Source organism: Cupressus sempervirens, chromosome 9 (genome assembly GCF_028749045.1).
Source record: "Cupressus sempervirens isolate cs-2001-9-10 chromosome 9, ASM2874904v1, whole genome shotgun sequence".
Lineage (NCBI taxonomy): Eukaryota > Viridiplantae > Streptophyta > Pinopsida > Cupressales > Cupressaceae > Cupressus > Cupressus sempervirens.
This window is the reverse complement of record NC_143126.1, coordinates 400,149,169-400,171,577: the sequence shown is the minus strand read 5'-3', so window position 1 is coordinate 400,171,577 and position 22,409 is coordinate 400,149,169. Positions and strand designations below refer to the sequence as shown.

Below are 22,409 nucleotides of genomic sequence, written 5' to 3'. Positions count from 1 at the left end.
TGACACAGGAGGCCTCCCCGTCCGGAGGGAACGGGAACACCAGTACGGAAGGTGCCACATCGGATGGATATAGAAACAACCGGCACGGTCAAAATAACAACAATACCAGCAACAACAATAATGGCGGAAGGAGTCGAATTCAGTATGATGCGAATGGTCGGCCGATAGTTCAATGCCGCGCATGCAATCTATGGGGTCACTTCGCCCGAGAGTGTACAACAGTGAACACACCGAAGTTGTTATGCAGATGGTGTGGACCTGGTGATCATGAAGATGCTAGGTGTCCGAAGTTGGGAGTAAACTTGATCACCGTCGGGACGAACGAAGAAGAGGTTTTGGCCATCACACGGAAGCAAGCAAAAGTGTACCCCGACTCGGCGGAAGAAAAGAAGAGACTGGAAGAAGCACGGGTAGAGATCCAGAAAGCAACACAGGCAGAAACGACACACCTGAAGGACACGCCGAGTACTTCCGTACGGAACTGCGTAGAACAGAACATTGTCCGGCAAATTTTGCAAGCCGAGATACCTGTCAGGATAAGTGATCTGTTGCTCACTATGCCTCAGCTCCGATCGGCACTCACAAACATTGTTCCCGCTGCTCAACTACCAGGAGAACATGGAAGGAAGCAAGAAAGTGGAGCAAGTACAGTGCACAAAAAGGAGAAGGAAAGTGGCGCAAGTGCAGAAGATCCAATGTTGTTAGCCCTCTCATCCGGACGCCATCCAGCAGTCGTTGAAATGGGAATTCTTGGGACTGTATTGACGGAAACAATTGTGGATGGAGGGTCCAGTGTCAATGTGTTCCCTGAAGACACTTGGAAAAAGTTGGGACAACCGACATTATGGCCACCTACATTCCAGCTGCTAACGGCCGATCAACATGGAATCAAGCCATTGGGAGTCCTGACAGCACAACCAGTGACGATTGGAACACAACCGTTCTTGTTGGACTTTGTCGTGATCCCACTGAAGCGGAGAGGATATGATGCCATTCTGGGCCGAGGGTGCTTGATACAAGCCAAGGTAAAACACGATTGGAAGAAAAATACTTTATCACTTGAAAGCAAAGGTCGGAAGAATGTCATTGATCTACACACTCAGATGGTTGGAGAAGAAGCTCTATCGTCGGATTCCGAAGGAGAAGATGATGAGAGGAGGCAGAGTATGGAACTCGATCAGGAGGGAGTCCTACGATTGGAAGGAGATGATGATCTGGATTCAGTAAATGGTCTTTACCACTAGCAGATAGAGGATTACGAGCTCTTTCCAAGTTGTAATATGCTAAGGATCGACAAAGGTAAGAAAGAAGAAGGAAATGAATGTCCGAAGGAACACAGAGAAGCCGAAGGAGGAAATGACTGTCCGAAGAAACACAGAGAAGCCGATGGAAGAAATGAATGTCTGAAGGAACACGAAGAAGCCGAAGGAAGAAATTAATGTTCGAAGCAACATAGAGAAACCGAAGAAGGAAATGCACGCATGACTGAAGCTGAAGGACAGAATATACAGTACGAACTCAAAAGAAGGAAAATTTCTACTGTACGACTGCGCAGGAAGAAAGTATTATGTCGAACCACAGATATAGCAGAAAGGTACCAGTGGCAAGGACGACACGATACGGTTTGCACAGGCAACAAAGAGGAAGGGTTCAATAAAAGTCGGAGCGTTACAGAGTGAATGTGTTATTGACAGACAGAAGGGGCAGCTGACGGAGTCCATGATAGCGAGCTTCGGGAACAAACTGGGCAATATGGAGATGACACAGAACAGGCGTAACAGGTTTCAACTCGGACAGTGGGTATTGAAGTACGACGGCTGGAATGAGATCAAATCGGGCAAGTTCAAGGTTAAGTGGGTCGGGCCGTATCAGATTCGGGAAGTAGGGGACAATGGAGCAATCAAATTATGGACTTTGGATGGACACGAAGTACCTCAGGCGGTGAATGGGTCGAAGTTGAAGATATATCACAAGCGAAAGGCTTTTGCGTTAGAAAATGGCCTTCGGGAGACCCCTTCGTCACTGCAGACCGACGGTGACGACGGTCGAAGGTAAACTGACTTTGCTATTTTGAAAAAAAATTAAAAAAAAAAAAAAATTAAAATTAAAAAAAAAAAAAAAAAAGAAAGAAAAAACAAAAAAAAAAGAGTAAAGAAAAGCACCGTACGGATTTTGTATGCTCACCGTACGGTTTTCACTTGGTTTTTGAGTTGTACGGTTTTTTGAGATGGTGTACGGTTTTTTAAGTTGGGAGCTGGTGTAAGCACCGTACGGATTTTGGAGGAAGTGTACGGTTTTGCAGATTGTAAAGTTTGAGATGTACGACTTTCTCATGTACGAATTTCCAACAAAGGTACAATTTTCTTTTGGTGTACGGGTTTCAATATTTGAAGATAGTGTATGGGTTTTAGGAGCTGCATATTGTAACATCAATTTGAAAGTCCACTGTACGGTTTCCTGAAGGCTGATGCACCGTACGGATTTCAGCTCGTACGGTCTTTTAAAGTTAATTTTTGAGAGGTTGTACGGCTTTTACCGTACGTCTTTATTAAAACATGAGTAATGTACGGATTTTAATAGATGTCACCGTACAGATTTTTGGGCACGTCACCGTACGGCTTTTAATGGTCATTAACCGTACGGGTTTCAAGTTCATTTGCAAAGTGGCATACAAAAATTGCACTAAAGGCTACAATGTACGGATTGCAAGTTAGCGTACGGGATTTGGCAATCACTTTACCGTACGGATTTTGGCGACAAAGCTTGTTCACTATGGAATACGGATTTGGTATTAGCTTCTTGTCAATCATGCACTGCACCATACGGGTTCTTCTTCTCAGTTCAGCGTATGGATTTCAAGCTTGGTGTGCGGTTAAGCTTTCCAGATTTGTGTATGGTTTTCTCATGCTTGTACGGACTTTAAGTTGTACGGATTTCTAGTATATATTTGGCCATACAGATTTCATCCACAATTTGGCGTACAGAGTGTAAAATTTAAATTATATGTTTGAAAGATTAATGCATGGAGTAGCCGATATTTTGCATCTTTGTCAAGGGTTAGAGAAATTGTGGAAGGAGGTTTTGTATACAAAAAAAAAAAAAAAAAAGTCGACAAATCAAGAATGCTCAGAATGAGTATCAGATGATACCATAGGGAAGGGGAAGAATTGGCGATTGCCAGAAAGAGTGTAGAATTGGCAGAAAATGACAGAAATGGTGTGTTCCGTGCAGTTTTGTGTGGGTTTCAGAGTGCTAAATTGGTGTTGGCGGCGAGGGGCGTTGCCCCTCGACCCCGCCTGGGGCGTTGCCCCCTGGACCCCCAGTTGTTGCGGGTATCAGTCGTGGGAGTCTGACTAGTTGAGAAGACTTGGAGCTGCGGCAGGCATGGAGTGTCTATGTATCAGAGGCACTGAGAGTAGGTGTTGGCCATGAGGCTGTCTTGGTGGATGCGTAGAGAGCTCGGGAGGAGCTGATCATCCAGTTGGAGGTAGTGCAGCGACACTTGGTTCAGTGTACTTGGAATTGGAAAGCAGAAAGCGGCACAGGTGGCTATCAAGGTCAGATGTCAGATTGGCTAGGGTGACAGTGTTGAGGACCAGTTAGTCAGTCAATGTATTTTGGTTGTTGATTTGTCTCAGAGATTTTGTAATAGTCGTCGGGAGACGACTTTTCTTTTTGGGGGGAATGATGTCGTTGGTAGAAATTGTGTATCAGTCGATGGGTCCCTTCGGAAAGGAAATTATGTAGCCGACAGGTCCCTTCGGGAAAGTTCTTGTTATATAGCCGACGGTAAATAGTTTGTAGCGGACATGATGTATCTGGCCGACGGATACCTTCGGGAAGGTTTGTCGGAAAGTATTTATAACCCCTTTGGGAAGCATTGTAATCATCATTATGATAAGAGATAAGCATGATGTACTGTTGGCATATGCGAATAATAATAGAAGTTCTGCTATTTGCTGTTCGGTGTTCGTATCGATTTCCTGTGTGCATTGCTTAATTAATCCATACGGTAAACAAATTTTAGAGCAAAAGACTCTACCATTGATCACTACATTACTCTAAGATATCTAATTGAGAGAGTATGGGAGAAACAGGGAGAAGAGGCTTTTTGCTGCTTTGTAGACTTTAAGAAATCTTTTGATACTACCCCTAGGGATAAACTATGGCATAGAATAGAAGAATTGAAAGTTCCAAAAGAATACAGGGCTACTATATATAAGCTATATGGACAGGTTGAAGCAAAAATCAGAACTAAAGAGGGCATGTCAGAATGCTTCAGGAGTAACGTGGGAGTCAAACAGGGGTGTCCTTTGTCTCCTACTTTTCTTGGTCTTTATATTGATAAGCTGGAAGAGTGGCTAAACAAAGCCAATGGAGAAGGAATTCAGCTGGCAGATTATGTGATTTGATTGCTTCTCTATGCCGATGATCTTATCCTCATTGCTAAAACTGCCCATGGGTTGAGGGAACATTTAAGTAATTTGGAGACCTTTTGCATGGAGGTGGGGATGGAACTCAACACTTCTAAGACTAAGATCATGGTCTTTTCCTTGAAGAAGAGAAAGCAACAATATACTTTCATATTTAAGGGCAGCACATTAGAAATTGTGGAAGAATACAAGCATCTGGGGATCGACTTCACTATTGGTAAGATTGGGAGACATGCAGATCAAATAGAACACAAGGGGGTTGGAAGGCCTCTTACCTTCTTCAGAACAAGTGCAAGAAAGCTAAGTTGTAGGATTGGAAGACTAGGAAAATCCTCTTTGGGCCGTTGGTGATTCCAGTTGTTCTATATGGGCGTGAGGTATGGGGGAGCAGCGTATCAAACCACAAATGGCGACACATAGAAAGTACAAAATAATTTCATTACTACTAGCCTCAAACTCAAGTCAATGGTTCTGTACGAGATTCTTTTGGCGGAGGTAGGTATGTTCTTGGTGGAGGCCTTAGCAATTATTCACTTGTTAAGCTACTTAAAAAAAGTGGGAAAGATGGATAAACAACGTGTAGAGAAGTAATGTGAATGTGTGCTCTACAATCAAATGATAGTTTCAGCCGAAGACTCAAAATGGATCAGCAAGAAAGATTGAAAAAAATGCAGCTAACATTCACATGTTTCAAATTCGTATCAATAAAGTGAGTTAGAGCCATCAGTGTGGTTATGAAGTGAATCTGTGTGTGCACATGCACTTACCTTTTTTATGTTTAAGCATAAAGTCACAAGAAGTTGCAAAAATTACAGTGTGGGATCATCAACGTGGCAAGTAAGTAAATTGTCAGAGAAGAAGGGACAACAAACATTCAGTATTTTGAAGCAAATCAGAATAGTGATCAATATGTTTCTAATAGTGTGTAAAAGGTGGACTTATGAAGCCTTGACAGTTTCTAAAGGACCCATATCACTTAAGCTAAGTTCTTGAAAACAACATCATTTTTGCAAGGAATTAGTGAATGCAGAGAATTGAGTATGACCCAGAGGAAAAAGCTTCTATCATTAAATTCAGAAAAATATGAGGGTTTACTAATTATCCAAAAAATCCTGTATTGTTACAGCAAGGGAAACAAACAAAGACACTGCAATGATGGTTGAATGGAATATGGTTTTGAAAGTTTTCCACAATGAGTTATACACATTTAAAGGAAAGTAACCTTCAATGAGGCAGCAGAACAGATACGCACAAATAAATATGTAAAAGTCAGAATGAAGGCAAAACTGCTGAAGTAAAGATGGCATATACAAAAAAATAGATAGAACAACTTTTCTGGAAGACCTAGTACAACTAAACAAGGATTTATTTTATCTTCCGGGCCATTGTCAATGTCTTTTCAAAATGTGCAGTATTTTGTTGACATGCCTGTGGAAATGAAAGAGCAAGGTATTACAGAGAAATGTCACTGGTGCTTTTAGAGCAGGCGTACCAATAGCTTCAATGGATGTTTTATCTGGAAAAAAATAGGAAGGAATATCAAGAGAGATATATATCTCAGGATTCCGAAAGGTGTAATAAATATTTGCCTGAATATCGGAATTGCTGCAAGTGGATGGATACAAGAAGTACGACAGAACTCTCAGCAAGAGGCATTGTCCATGAACAAATTGCATGTCTCACAGATTCCATCGAATCAAATCCTCAAATGTTTCCCATAGGGTTGAATGCTTTCCAAATAACACAGGTATTCAAAAAGGTGAAGAGATGGTCCAGGTGTTGGAATAAAAGGCTATTGAGCTACAGAGGCCACAAAGGGTATGAGCTGCAGAGAGGAAATAAATGGTTTAAGAACAAAAGGTATGAAAAAAACCGTCCGTGGCCATGTAAAATTATCAAAGAATGATAGAGACTGTGACCCAGTATGGTCAAAATGACAAAGGCTGATGAAACTTTAATATAAGTCTTTTACTCTATCAATACTCATGTCACAATCTGTAAGTTCTATAAAAGGGAATGTTAATTTCAATGAAATCTTGAACATTGAACAATGTAAAAGCTGCAGACTCTGACAACCAGGATTTAAGAAACATTATGAAGAACAACAAAAATGAGTAAGGGCAACAATGTTCATGGAGTTGCAGCCCACAACAAGGATCCATGCAAGGGATGTATCATGTAATAAACAACAAATTTCAATTTCATCAATACTAGAGACCATGCTGTGTATTATTACTATGATTAAGACAAATGCTATGACAAGGGTTTTCCAGAAAATATAGAGATTCATACAGAGCTTCAGACAGTGAAAGGGCCATGCAAAGATTTCAGTAATATAAAGTAAATCCAGTTTCCCTCTCTTCAAATGTTGACAAGAAAAATCAACAAGATAATGTGAGAAATAGAGGAAAGGAGGAAAAATTATCTAAAAAGGTATGTAAAATCCTAAAGAAGTCTTTCAAGATGTGGATTGGAAGTGGCTTTTACCTTCTTTGCTCATGTAATGGAGTTAAATATGCAGACATTCACCATGAAAGCCAAATAGCAGAGCTGAAGTCTACAGGAAAACCCTAGGGTGGCCCCTCTTTTCTCCCAGCTCCAGAAAGTTCTAGTGTAAAATAAAGATCATGACAAGTATGTGGACGCATTTAGGGTTGCAAACATAATATATCCCTTTAGGTCATAGTTTTAAAAACTTTTGAAATCTGATTTGCATTTTGGTGGGGTTCTTTAAGTTTAAACCCATTTTTAATGAGTATGTCGTGGGTGTAAGTATATGTGTTACTCTTTAAACACTTAATCTTTTCTTGTCTCATTTTTAGTATTCGTTGAAGTCCACAATGTAAAATGAAGTATAAAATGGTGTCATTATAAGCCTTTTTATGATTTTGTTATCTTTTAAGTGCAAATATCTTGAAATGTTCAAAGAGTCAACTTTGCTTCCATTCCATTAATGATGACTTTAAAGTCTAGTGCAACATGCATTCATAAGGGATGAAGATAGACTAATTATGCTTTGACCAAGCATGTAGGACAATTGTGAACATCAGGAACATATTTAGGAGTTGAGAAGGATACAGTTGAGGGTTGTTTTTTGACATTTCCGAATGGTTGGAGAACATTCATAGCCATTTTGAGTGTTTTTGGAGCAGTTTTGATGAGTCGTGGGGTCACTTGTGAATTGCTTGAGCTTTGAGTGGGAGTGGACTTCATTTTTGGAGTTACTAGGTCCTGGTTTGTGGGCTATTTTTCTGGATCTGACCCTGAGAGGTTTGTGGGATGTACTTAGTGAGTTTTACACACGGTTTTCCTTCAGTTCTGATTATTGATTGGAGACTAAGTGATTTTCCGAATCCTTGGTCTTTTTTCTTCATTCCAACTCAGTTTTATTGAAGATTGAATATATTGCAGGTCATATCCCATTTGCAGATTTTTGTCAAATCTACTTGTTATTACGGTTCAGAATATGATATGTGATTGGTAAAGAAAGTGTGAACTGTTTTACTAAAACCTTTATTCATGGCTTTCGTCTCACAATTTTTATATATTTTCGTAAATAGTCCTTAGTGTAGGTTGTTAGCTGTTTTGGCCGAGCATGCAAGCATCAGTTTTGTGAAAATGTCTGTTTTCCTTCTTGGTGACTATATCTTTAAACCAGTTAATGAAATATTTATGCACAGGAAGACTTAACAAGTTGTGTCAGTTGTTATCTCTGCATAGGAACTAAGTACCATCCACAAGTATATATTTCCGTTCAAGTTGGTATAGCTTTAGTTAGCACATTTTAAGCATTGTTTTCAGTTTTAGTTTCAGTCCTCCTTTTCTTTCCCTTCTCCTGAGAAAGTAGTAGTTTTAGTGTGAGAACTAGCTAGGAGCCGAGCTAGGAGCCGGCCCACAGCTTAGGAGTGTTTCCATGTTACCTTGAAATGTCGAGTTGTTGTTTAATTTGACAGGGGTGCAATTTTTCAAGTGATAACAGTTCTTAAGTGATCAACCTTCAAATCGAGCCCTCTTCCAATCTACTCAAGTTATTCACTTTCATTCGAAGTGCTCAAAATGTTTAATTTAACTTATCAAGTTAGAAATGCTAAAAAATTGAGCATACACAACCAAATTTAGTTCAAAATATGAGCAAACAAAACCAAAAAGGATTTGAGTTCTCAAAATTGAGCACTCACAACCGATAAAAGGTATAAAATGCTTAAAAAAAAGCATTTCTATCTTGTTAAATTACAAATGCTTAAATTGTGTGCATTCCTAACCTCTTTTCTAAAATTGCAAATAAGTGTCCATTAAAGAAACTTGGGAGGGATGAACTAAAGAATGCATCTGGCATGAAACTGAATTCTGTAGTCTCTGCTTGCATCCTCTAGCAATGATGATGAAAATGCACTCGAATGGCCTCAATGCTTTCAGAATGTACACTGAATAGATCCTTTGAAAAGGCTATAGTAATCTTCAGTTGGCAGCATGAGAAGTATGAGAGCATATATAATGTCTGTGGCTTGTTTACAAAGAGATGTCACCTCATGCAGCTAGATAGTTGCAGGAATGCTGCATATTACCTTGGCATACATGCATGTGAAATGTGGACAAATCATCACATTGCTGGGTCAATTGATGATTTTTCTTAAAGAAATGCAGTCTTGTGGACACTGCAATGAGAACATACATTAAAGATAAGGATATGTAGAAGCACAAATGAGAGCACTCGAAGTGATAAACAACACTTATCAAAGCATAATGAAGGTTGATCTTTTTTGGATATTATAGTTTGAATATCTTTGGTAAATGTATATGCAAAAAGTGGGAGCATAGACGATGAATCTGAACTGTTTGAAATAACGCTTTGAATAAATCCATTTCTGGGAGACACTTGCTAGAAGGTTATGCAAGATGTGGAAGCACAGATAAATCATTCAAATTGTTTGATTTAATTCCCCTACCAAAATGTGGGTTCTCAAATAGACCATATGAACTGTTCTGCAGTACAATGGCAGGCATGCACAAGAGATGTAATCTCAGGGTATGTACATGAATTATTTGATAGAACATTGACACATGGTATCAATTTCATCCAAACTTATTGAAGGAGGATGTAATGTCCCGATTTCCAAGATTGATTTTAATAATAATAGAGTTAATATATGATTAAACAAATGAATAAATAAATATTTAGATATAATTATTTATTATATGTTTAATAAAAGAAAACCTAATAATAATAAATAATTATTTAGTATTAAAATATTAACTAAATAAAATAGTAAACTATAATATAGTTTATTAATTATATAATGAAGGAGTATAATTGCACTAATATAAATATAAAGAATTAATTTAATATTATTATATAATAATAATATTAAATATAAGGACAGAAAGATTGTATTTCACACATTATTATTAATAAATACTTAAATATTATATAGAATAGATAATATTTGGATATGAAATATTAAAATAATGTTAATTATTTCATCACATAATATTATATAATCATTAAATATATGATTAAAATTTAATACATATTAAATATTAAATAATTATAATAATGTGACCATAGAGAATAGTCACAACCGTTGAGAGATCATTATCCATCTGGATATTTATATGGCAGGGGAAGTGGGAGAACTGGGGGAAAATGAAGAAATAAAAAAATAAAAAAAGCAGCAACTATAATGCATACTACTCAAACCATTATATTTCAGGCACACTGTATACCATCCAACCAGTTGTTAAGGAAAGATATCCATATAAGTCTGAGTATTGAGCAGTGGGATTGAAGTCAAGAGAATAGATAGGAAGTGATAATGAATACCCTAGTATAACTGTATTGAAGCATTGAATATTATAATGATTTACAACTGGTCATTTACAGTAGAGATATAAATTAGCAGCGATTCAGTAGTTGATTCATCATTGTAATAATAACAGACATACAGAGGGGTAACCAGTTCAAAGTGTCATCATCAAAGGGGGATGTTAATCCATTTTGTATCAATAAAAGAGGACAGTAGGTATAGGTAGAAGTTTGATGAAGTATATAAATATTTTATTTAGGTATTCACAAAGGATAATGAATATATATATATATATCATCCAGTGCAAACTCAGGAATAATATATACGGTCTACACATGTTTTTGACAAATATTGTCATCATAAATAATAGGCATATGCGATGAAACTCCATCAAATGGATATAGGAAATCAACGTTTCTGAAGACGCATCAAGGTGATATATCTGACAAGGAGACCTGACTCAACAGGAGATATAGAAGGTATACACGGAGCAACCGCAAACCGGGAAATATAGGGAGCAGCCACTGCAGAACGCAGAGTAGCTAGTAAATATAAACTTAACGCCAGCGTGAGGAATCTCCAGCATTCACTGTTAGAAGTATAATCACATCAGCAAGGAAATATACAGTCAGAAAATTAGGGAATACAAATCACAGATAAAGCCAATATATTGAAACGGCTAAACATTAATACAAGCAAGGCATTACTAATCATCTACAAATTGTTGCTGTTTCTTGTGTATGATGAGTGAAGTCCATATTTCCTTGTATGGGAACCATCAATTACTTCTCTTTAGGAAAAGATGAATACAAATTTACTTGCCATACAAGTATGGGGGAATACAACAGAGAATAACTATATTAGATCCTGTCTTATTTTGGATCAGCTGAGGGTCATTGAAAATCTTTTATTAACACAGCCACATAGAGATAAAAATGACAAACAGTACCACCACTGCAAGCATACAAGTGAATATCAGAATCAGTAACTAATGGTTCCAATATCTCTACATACCCATATTGTTCAATCAAGGAAAGTTATTCACCTTGTTAAAACTAATATAGATATATATATTGCAGTATCAGACATTGCAGCACATCCCTGTCCATAATTGTGTCAGTGTGATATGGTTCATATTCTCCATTTTATAATTTCATTGCAAGTTTGAATAGAGTAAGTGTGAGAAAGGGAAGTGATTTTTCCACTATTTAAAGGTATTTAAGTAAGGGACATTTCAGAGGATGTGTTTTCAATGGTCAAGATCTGGAAAAATTGCACTGGCTCTATATGGATATAAATGGCTTTGTTCTTGCAATGAAACTTAAAGAGATCTGGGAGATGGATTTGTTGAAGAGCCAATGAGAGTTTCAAGCTAATGCACAAGGCAAACAAGAGAATTGAATGAGAATTGCCAAACAAGAGAATTGAATGATAAATGATGATTGACTCCATCATGAGTCATCTACTAAGATGAATTTTCTTTCACCAAATTACTGCAGGTCGGCCCTGAATTGAAGAGGTGCTAAGGTTCAAATTGAAAGATAAGGCTGCTCTGAGAGGGGGTGACAAAAGAAAATGTCGCAACAGTCCCCTTTCCATTCACCTTTAATAGTCCACAGGGACAAGGATGGACTAAAAGAGAAAATAAAGATAGATCCTGGTAGAGGGTAGGGTACATGACACTATCTTTGATAAGCTAATAAATTTGTACCGTACAGAAGGATGCTGAGAATTAGAGGAGGTGGAGGTAAATATATAGTTAAGGGGCGTACTTGGAATCCTATGAAAATATGTGTTTTGAATATGATTAATTACACGATCTCCCTTAGTAATATATTTTATAAAATGTTTGTGGTCTAAAATGAAACATGCATTTCGTAAATAGGAACATGAGAGACATGAACATGTTTCTATATGCATGACCCTCTTTTTATATTAGCAATGCTTCGCATTTTTGTTCCTTGTATTTTTTAATGACAGGATATTATTTAGACCTACAGTCATATACATTCTTAGTATGAAAATTACTCAAGCTATATAAGGGTAAAAGCATTCACATTTGCCTGGGTCTGAATTAACATGTAAGTTATCTTCCTGCAGAGAATTTGGATTACAAAATGGGACTACATACAATTCGTTTATAATTGATGCTGATAAGCCAACTGTAATTGATGCTTCACATGAAAAGTTCAAAGGATTGTACCTGTCAGCAATCAAGGAACAAATTGATCCTAGTACCATTGAGTATGTTATAGCAAATCACACAGAACCTGATCACAGTGGTCTGATTCCAGATCTCCTAGAGCTTGCACCAAATGCAACAGTAGTTGGGTCTAAAAATTGCATTATGTTTCTTCAAAATCTAATGCTACGCCCATTCAAAAGCTTAGTTGTGAAGGTAGGTAGAACTTTATGATGTCTTGTCCTTTAATTTTGTATTTGATTTCCAATTTATGCTCTGTGGTTTCTGAGGGTCAGTTTAATTTTGTTACAGGGAGGTGACACTCTAAACCTAGGAAGGGACCATGTGTTAGAGTTCATAATGGCACCAAATTTGCATTGGCCTGATACCATGTTCACTCTTGACCATGGAACAAAAGTTCTCTTCACATGCGATGCATTTGGAATGCACTATTGCACTGAGTTGGTAAGATATGCTCTATTCCTAGTAGTTCTCTCTATGTGTTAACATTGTGAATCATGGTATGAAAATCAATTGTGTAACTATACATGTTAAATGAAAAATTTGTTTTCATGCTTGGGAACATGTAGATCTGCCATGTTAATGAGGATTGTTTTTACTGCTAAGGTTTATGGCTATCCAAGTTTGTGAAATCTGTGCTTAATTATTTAATTTGAATGGAATATTCTAACCTCAAGATGATTGGTTTTCAGCTTGCATTTCCAATGAAAATAAAATTTGAATTTGTGTTTTGATGCAAACAACATTGGTGTGTTGAATTTTTGTCATTAAATAGTTCAATTATTGCTTATGCAACATTTACAATTTCTTTACATTAAGTTTATTACTTTTCTTCTTCTACTCACTCAAATATTGGAACATTATGAGTATCTAAGATTACAAAAGTGAATTGTAGGTTGTAATTATGATTTTAATTTTTAATACCTTTTTTAATTTGTTCAACTAGAGAGAGCATCCTAATATTTTCTTGAACATTTGAAATGTATCTTTTGATAAGGATTTTTTGAGAATGTATCTATTACCTCCTTTGTTAGACAAGAAGCAAGCTCAATCTCTTTACTTGTTCTAGGATGAAGCAGTGTTGAAATGCAAGATGTTGTGATTGTTCCCAAGCCAGAAATGCTCCTTTATTGCCACAAAACAACTATTGCATGGCTCTTTTGATGTCCCATATTCTTAGAAGCCTCTTTAGCTAATGGGTTTCAGTTGTCTTGCCAATAGCTGTTTTGTTTTTGTAATGTCCCCATTTTTAGCAAGTTCCTGCAATTGGCTAGTCATTTCACCTTTGCGACCCTCGTGAGCTGGCAGTAGGATTTGAGGGTCTCAGTTATGCGGTTATAAGCTTTCCAACAACCTATGGTGTGTTTTCGCTCCATTTGAGGGATTTACTATTTATAGTAAGTCAAACTGTTGGTTTTGATGAGCTCAGTTGAGTTAGAGGAGTTGGGTGATGCTCTTAGTTTTTATTTTGGGCTTCTGGTTTGGGCTCCAAGAATCTTGGAGGGAGCATCTATTTATAGTAAGTCACCCCATCAGGTTCATTCATCGTCTTTCATCATTAGGATCACTTTGTTGTTGTCAGATTTTGATTCTGATGCTTCTTCAATTGTTTCCGCAAGATGGGTGAATTATTATTATTCATCCAAATAGTTGAGGTTGCTATTTTTGTTGGTGTTGTTTGTTGGTCACCTCAGTATCATAGCTCATTGGAACCGGGACGAAAAGTTTTAAATCGTTGGAACAAGAAACAGTGGCCTTGTGTGTTAGAGTTTTAAGTTATGGTGGAAAATGTCATTTTTTGGAGCCAAAAGCAATTAATAAATTATATTAATGACACTTTATTATATTTTAATGTTGTGTAGAGTAAGCTTCTTAAGTGGAGTTGTTTTGGAAAATCAGTGCCATTTGGAGATTATAAATATGAGGACATTTGATGAGAAAAACATCCAATTGAGTATTTATTTTTCTCTTGTTGTCTTTGTGACATTTCTGAAATTTTGTGCCCTTGCTGAAGTATAAGGATTTGGGATCTAAGCTGAAGTACTGTAGATTCAATTATGAGATTGCTTGGCAAATTGTGTTGAGGTATACAATTTGTCATTTCTCCTACTGTATTAACTGTTGCTAAGGAGAAGTTTAATTTTTCTTGTTGCTAGAGGTTGTTCTGGAATTTGTGAAGGGATTCATTGGAATTTTTATATCAAATTGTGTGCTGATTAATTTGGAGTTGGTTGAACGCTGTTGTTGGGTGTTATTTTCTATTTGCACTTTGGGAGCAACATTTTCCAAATTTGCAATCGCATTTGTTTGTCGAAGAATTCTTTGTTGCTACTAGTCTTCATTTCGGATGGTTTTAAGGCATGTCTTTCTTACAAGTTCATGGATTGTAACTTCTAATTTTTCTATTGAATTAGATAATTGGGGATATTTTATCAACTGGGTTGTCGGTATTTTGTGAAAATACTTAGTATCTAAGTTGATATTGAAATCTGGAATTTCTTAGCTGTATATTCCCTGTGTAATATCTAAATATTTGAGTTGAAATTATTATTGCAAAATCTTCTAGTTTGCTGCTATATTGTTGTATCAAAATTTCAAAACCTCAAGAACAAAAAAAAGAAATCAATTCTTCAGTACAGATTGAGAGCTTGTCGGGTTATTATAGTGGTATCAGAGCTTGCTTGCAAAGTGTTTGACGAAATGTTAAACAACTGAATTATAAAAGAATTTGATGTTTGACGAAGTTATAACCTGTTGGGGGTTATTACAATTTCTGCCTTAGTTGAGGAAAATAGTGCTTCTTTTCGCTTCTTAATTGAGTACACAAGTGCCCATATGAAGTTGAAAACATATTTGAATGTGAGTTCTTGTTATCTACTATGCCCTACCGCTTAGACCTCTGCAACTTACAAGGTTGAAATTCTAATTATTCATACCCAATTCTGAAATCCAACATTTCCCAGATTTATCTCAAGATTTATGTTGCCCATTTCTAGTAGATGACCCTTAGAGACAACATGAATTTGGCATCTTAATTCAGTGCAATTTGCCAAACTATTGACCATATGTATAAATTCCAAGTGACTTTTTTTTTGACTCTTCACAAGTAGATAGTGTTGGTTCCCAAAACAGCAAATTGGAATCCTACGAGCCTTGCCTGCTCGATGCTGGGATATCCAACTGGTTAAGGCCAACTTAATGGGATCAATCAGTGTGATCTAAATCCCCTGCGCTTCCGGCTCTGCAAGACCGAGGCGGGTGCACCTAATCTTGGATGAAACACATAGATCCAAGACACTTAAAACAGATCAATCAGAGCACAAACACAATAAATATTTTTCAAATGGCAAGAAGTATAGGAAAACTTTAAACTTGAGATTTATGAACTGAGAACAAAAGAAAATGATGGAGATAACGTTTAAATAAAGGATAAATATAGATTAATGCAATATATGAATATATTAATTTCTCAAAGGCAAGAATTCAAGCAATTGCCAGCATATGGATTATGAATTAGGAGCAAAAGACCAGTGCTTAATTAAATGGGCAATCAGAGTCAATAATTATCAACTGAAACATACAACTTTATAAAATCTAATATATCCAAATTATAGATAATTTTAATATTCAGATGTGAAGGATCAATTATTTTAAATGCAATTTTAAATAAGTCTAAAATGCACTTTACTCTTACAGAGACAAATTAGACATAAATATGGAAACAAATAAAATATTTCACAATATTTATGCTTATCGAATTTAAAATGCGATAATGATCTTGTCTACTTATCCTGAATATTAAAATATTTATAAAAGATAAATAAAAGACATTTATAAAGGACACAATTAATAACAAGTTAAACTCTAATGTAAATATATTTAATAAATTCTTCTTACAGATTTTGCCGGAAAATAAAAACTATATGTAGACGTTCCTTGTGGATGACCAATCTACAACAAATTTATCCAGATCGAATGAGATTTACTCAAAAATCCACAATCCAGTTGCTTGGTTCAATCACTCTTCTGCCGATGACAAAATAATATACTGTAAGACCGGCTGAAAAGAGGTTCAAGTATGGAAAGATGAATGTTGTCTCTTTCTTTGATTTACGCATCTCATACTTATAATGAGTGAAAGGGTGCGAGATGAAAAGACATATCTTTCCAAAACACCCACTTAAACAAAATTACAACCACCCGATAACTTTACAAACTTTGCATCTTTATAAACTAAACCCCGCTTAAAAAATTTATTCAAATGAGTATACTGGGCAATCGCATATCTTTGGACGCATTGGTTTTGTTCTCCGCCGGGGTCGGGTATGTTGTTGAACCAGTAGTTCTCCTTCCTGCGCACATTTCCAAACCATTGCATTCTAACGTTTGATCCCTCACGCTTGGTAACTCCACAGTTTCTATTTGCAAGGGCTTCTCCTTCCAGTATTCATACTCCAAGTCTGAGCGGGGCTCTTCCATCCAGGCGTATTCCTGTTACAATACATTTCAAAATATTGTAAGTAAACAATATCAACAATAATCGTATGAACATGCTTACTTGGAAGACCTGCGAATAGCATTTATTGGGAAAGGCAACTACGATTCACGAATTGCTGGAATATGTTTCCGTCTCTAAGAACATTCAAGCCCGACCTCCATGGACTAGGGACATCCGCAAATTGCTTGTGGTACATAACCATACCTATCACTGTGTACATAATATTAAGAGCAATGACAATATATAATCTGATTATTCTGACACAACCGAATCACAAAATATTAATCCTTGTGACATGTACAGGCACATCATGTGTGGCCTATAATCCATTCTATAGGGACTCATTCAATCCTGAATTTCTATTGCTGAAAACTTCTGTAGGTATGTTCACTGTCTCGATGCACAATCTTCATATTACTGGTTGTCTACGATGGTACTTTGTCGTACTATTTGTACTCCCCTTTGTGCATATCATCAGGATGTATTGAATACATAGAATAATAAGGAAAAGCATGAAAAACACATTTTCTTTCTCACATGACTAAGCCCAGGTTTACAGTATTGATTGCTGTAATGTGTTATTGCTATCTGATGCAAACTCTCATATCATTCTTTACTGACGAGTCTAACTATTTTCTCTATTTCACGAATTCTCTACAGCTCCTGTGGTGCCTCTTTAAACTTCTGTGTATACCATCATGGATTCAGTTGCTGTAAAAATCCTGAATACTCATCAATATGCTGCTGCTGTATGCCAATGGCACTCACTCTGACATAAAACATGTCAAACTTTGTCTTTGAAAATAAATAGCAGACTTGATTGCAGAGGCCTCCTTAGTCTAATAATTTGCAAAGATTCTCCACAGTATGGACATTAAAAGAAAAATAAAGATCTCAAACTTGATGATGTGCTACTTTATAAATCCTTGACATCAATCATGATTCCCTTCCAATCTTCACTAGTGGAGGTGGAAATTTAAAGTTCCATCAGTGGCTCTTGTTGGGGACGCATGCTCCTTGTAAGCATAGCAAGATTCCAGCTATCTCTGGAGGAGCAAACTTGGTGACATATGGAAAGAAGTCAATTTGCATACTTATATATATGAGAATCTAAACACACAAACAAATCAAAATAAACAAAAATGGGGAAACAACAAAAAAAAAATATGTAAAAATAAAGAAAAGCATAATAACTTCCCTGTCGAGCTTATTGAAAAAATGGTTTGAGATACTGCCCATGAACCGGGAAATCCTGAATATGACCATTTGTTTCCTGTAGAAAATAAGATTGTTCTCCTGCTTTATCAAAGATTATGAATGGTCCGAGCCATAGCGCCTCAAATTTACCATGCTTTCCTTTGTCCTGATCCCTAGCATTCCATTTTAAAACCCAATCTCCTGCCTTAAAAGATCGGTTAGAAGATTTTTTATCATGAAGAAACTTGACGCGCTGTTGCTTATTTATATTTTGTTCCTGCGCTATTCTTCTTACCTCATCTAGCTCAATCAAAGCATTTAACCTATTTTCCATAAAATTAACATCTTCTAATTGCTCTTCGGAGACAAATTTGTAAACAGGTAACAAGTTATTTAAGGGAAGCTTGGCCTCTTTACCATAAACAAGATTAAATGGAGAGAAACCTATTGACTTCTTTACCGTGATTCTGTCTGCCCATAATGCTGAATTTAGCTTTGAATCCCAAGCACGTTTATTATTTTCTAGCATTCTTTTGATGATCTTCAGAATGTTTTTATTGCTAGATTCCGCCTGTCCATTACCTTGAGGGTGATATGGAGATGAGTATGAAACTGTAATACCATACTTCCTACAAAACTCAACAAATTCGTTAGACCTAAAACACATACCATTATCTGCTATGATTTTTTGCGGGACTCCAAATCTAGTCAAGATATTTTCCATAAGAAATTTAATAACCACTTTACTTGTCGACCGCCGAGTTGCTATAGCTTCGACCCATTTGGTAAAGTAATCAGTGGCTACTAAAATCCAACTATGTCCACCACTTGACTTTTCACTGATTTCTCCTATAAAATCAATCCCCCACATTTGGAATGGTTCCTCCGCCTGCATTGTCCTTAATGGGAGAGCACCATCATATTTTAATTTACTAGAGAATTTCTGGCAAGCTTCACATTTTCTAACATAAGCATGGCAATCCTTAAAGAGCTGAGGCCAATAGTACCCTGTTCGCAATATCTTATGAGCTGTAGTCCTTGCTGAAAAATGACCCCCACAAACCCCTTCATGCATTTCCTTGAGAATAACTTCTGATTGCGCAATATCTAAACAAAACAAGAGGATCCCATCCTGATTTTTCCAGTACAAATCACCCTGAATTAAAACATACTTTGCAGCTTGTAACTTTATGGTCCTTTTCTGATTCTCATTTAAATTATCTCTACATTTGGTATGCTGTAAGTAATATACTATATCTGTGTACCAAGGGCATCTCCCAATACTAACTTTAGCATGTTCATCATTAATTTGGTTGACTTGTGCAGCCTCCAAATTTGATTCTGCCATAAGCTTAGCTAAACCCTGTCCTCTAACTAATTTAGTAATCTGAATATCTATATTGAACTCTTGGATCTGATTTATCCAACGACATCGTCTTCCAGTGGTTTCAGATTGTCTAAATATGTCCTTAATGGCAGCATTTGGCACATAGGCGATAACTTCAGCCCCTACTAGGTAAGGTCGAAAAGATTTAACTGCCTTAACCAAAGCATAAGCCTGTTTTTCATTTATATCATAATTCAATTCAGCGGCTTGTAAACTCTTACTAAAAAATGCAATTTGTTGCTCATATCCTTCATCGTTCTTTTGCAGCATGACCGCGGCTATGGTATGGTAAAAGGCAAATGAAAATAACTGGAATGGCTTTTTAAAATCGGGAGATTTTAGAACCGGGGCTTTTTTAATAGCTTGCTTTATCTTAGAAAATGCCCCTATAGCTTCACTATCCCAAGTAATTTTTGCACCCTTCTTAAGCATCTTAGCAATAGGTTTAACAATTTCAGCAAAATTAGAAACGAACCTTCTCACAAAATTTATTTGCCCGAAGAAAGATTGGATTCCCTTAGTCGTTTTAGGTATCTGAATGTTATCGATGGCTGCTACCCGTTCAGGATCGATTCTAACCCCTTCCTTGGAGACAATATGACCTAACAATTTTCCTTCAGTTACCCCGAATTGACATTTTTTAGGATTCAAAGAAATTCCAAATTCAAGGGCCCTTATGAAAATCTTCTCTAAGTGCTTACAATGGTCTTCTGCTTTCTTTGAATAAGCAGTAAGGTCATCTTGGTAGACAACCATGATTAAATCAATCAATCCATCGAAAGCAACATCCATTGCCCTTTGAAAGGTAGCCCCTGCATTTGTTAACACAAAAGGCATCCTAGCATAGACATAGGTACCCCAAGGTGTAGTAAAAGCAGTCTTATATTGTTCGGATTCTTTCACTTTAACTTGATTATAACCCGAGAATCCATCCATCATAGATAGTAATTCATTACCAATCACCTTTTGTAATAAAATCTCCATGTTAGGTAATGCATAATTGTTCTTAAGGGAAGATATATTCAAATTTCTAAAATCTATACATAACCGTATATCTCCATTCTTCTTTCTAACTGGGACTAAATTCGAAACCCATGTAGAATGCCTTATAGGCTTTATAATTCCGGCGTCTCTTAATTTGATGAGTTCATCTTTCATTTTTGGAGCTAACGTTGGATTTATTGGATGTTGTCTTTGTCTAAATGGTTTGGCATCGGGTTTTAAAGGTATTTCATGCTGAAACAAATCTTCCTTATATGCTTTAAGCTCATCATAGCTCCAAGCGAAGACGTGTCTATATTTTCTTAATAAAGCAATTAGGTCAGCCCTTATTTTTGATGACAATTTCTTTCCTATGTAGATCTTTTTGGGAGAACTTTCACTTCCCAATTTTATTTCCTCAATTTCATTTTGGATTCTGGTAGATTTGCTATTTTTTGGACTTTCCTTTTCATCAAAGATTTGCTCTAAAGAAACAAGACCCTTTGGTATTTTATTGGTTTTTAATTGCATTATTTCCTTTCCAAACAATGTTTCCTTACCGTTTTCTTCTTCTATGTATCCATTCCAATCAATAAATTGATTTTCATAATCTTCTTGGCAAGTCAAAAATTTAATGATATCATTATCGCCCTCAAAAACTTGCCAGTTTTGAACATTGTCTGGTATAGAAGGTCTATTTTTCATTTCAACCTGAATAACTTCATCAAATGGGATATCCATTTGCCTAATAGCCAGATTAGCCATTATATCAGCTAAGTAATTGGTTGATCTATCGACCCATTTAATTGAAAAGGCATCAAAGAATTCTATCAGATCCCATACATGGTTCCGATATTGTTTTAATCTCGGGTTCCTAGTTGAAAATTTATGCCTAATTTGTGAAACAATTAAATCTGAATCCCCTAAAATAGTGAGCATTTTAATCTTATATGCTTTAGCAATATCAAGACCAATGACTAACGCCTCATACTCAGCAATATTATTAGTGCATTCAAAATTCAGTAAGAAAGAAAATTTAAAAGTTTTACCTGATGGCGAAACAAAAATAACGCCAGCCCCATTTCCTTCCTTACTACATGCGCCATCAAAAAACATTTGCCAAACATCATTACAATTTTCTCTTACATAGATTGAGATTGGATCAACAATCTTAGAAGTGGGTTTGGTTATACTTACTTGGAAGTTGTCCATGTCCGAATGGCAAAAGTTAACTTCAGGATCCAAAATGTAGTCGTCGACCAAATAGTACGATTGGGGTTCCCTTTCGATTCGTATTTCCTTGCCTCCGACAGGAATAGTAGCATAAGACATATCTAACTGCACATGACCTCCAACCAAATTTGACCATTGCCTAGATAACAACATACCATAACTTGCTGATATTTCTACTACTGTGATGTCAGTTCTATATGATATATGCGGAAATGATGGAAAACGAAATTCAACATTTTTAATTATTCCAACTACAGGTACAGATCTGTTATCCATGGCATAACACTTTCCATAAGGGGTATCAATTTTTAGTCCTATTTCCTTCATTACATCAGCAGACATAATATTGACTGCTGCGCTAGAATCAATCATACAATTTTTAACTAATTTATTGTTTATCAACAATGTTAAATAGAACGGGTCCACTTGATTCGCCCTTTTATTTAATGTTGTTCCTAGATATACAATGGGCGTTTCTTCATTACTTTTATCGTCATCCTTATTGTTAATATCTTGCACACTAGACAATATCTTCACCGTTTCATGCCTGTAATCAGCAAATTTCATCATATCCATTAGTGGCACAGTAATCTTTAATTGAGATAAAGCATGACTCATAAAACTATGACAATCGGATATTTTCTTACCATGAGTCTGCACAATTGGTTGCTTG

The 22,409-nt window shown here is 36.5% G+C and overlaps 1 protein-coding gene across 1 annotated transcript in view; it reads left to right on the top strand.

The window, feature by feature from the left end:
* LOC149538945 (uncharacterized) overlaps positions 1-22,409 on the top strand; it is a 187,087-nt gene that overhangs the window by 30,108 nt on the left and 134,570 nt on the right. The window contains exons 2-3 of the mRNA XM_089800335.1: positions 12,338-12,635; positions 12,732-12,884. Coding sequence (XP_089656461.1) covers positions 12,338-12,635; positions 12,732-12,884 — 451 coding nt within the window. The remainder of the gene's footprint in view (positions 1-12,337; positions 12,636-12,731; positions 12,885-22,409) is intronic.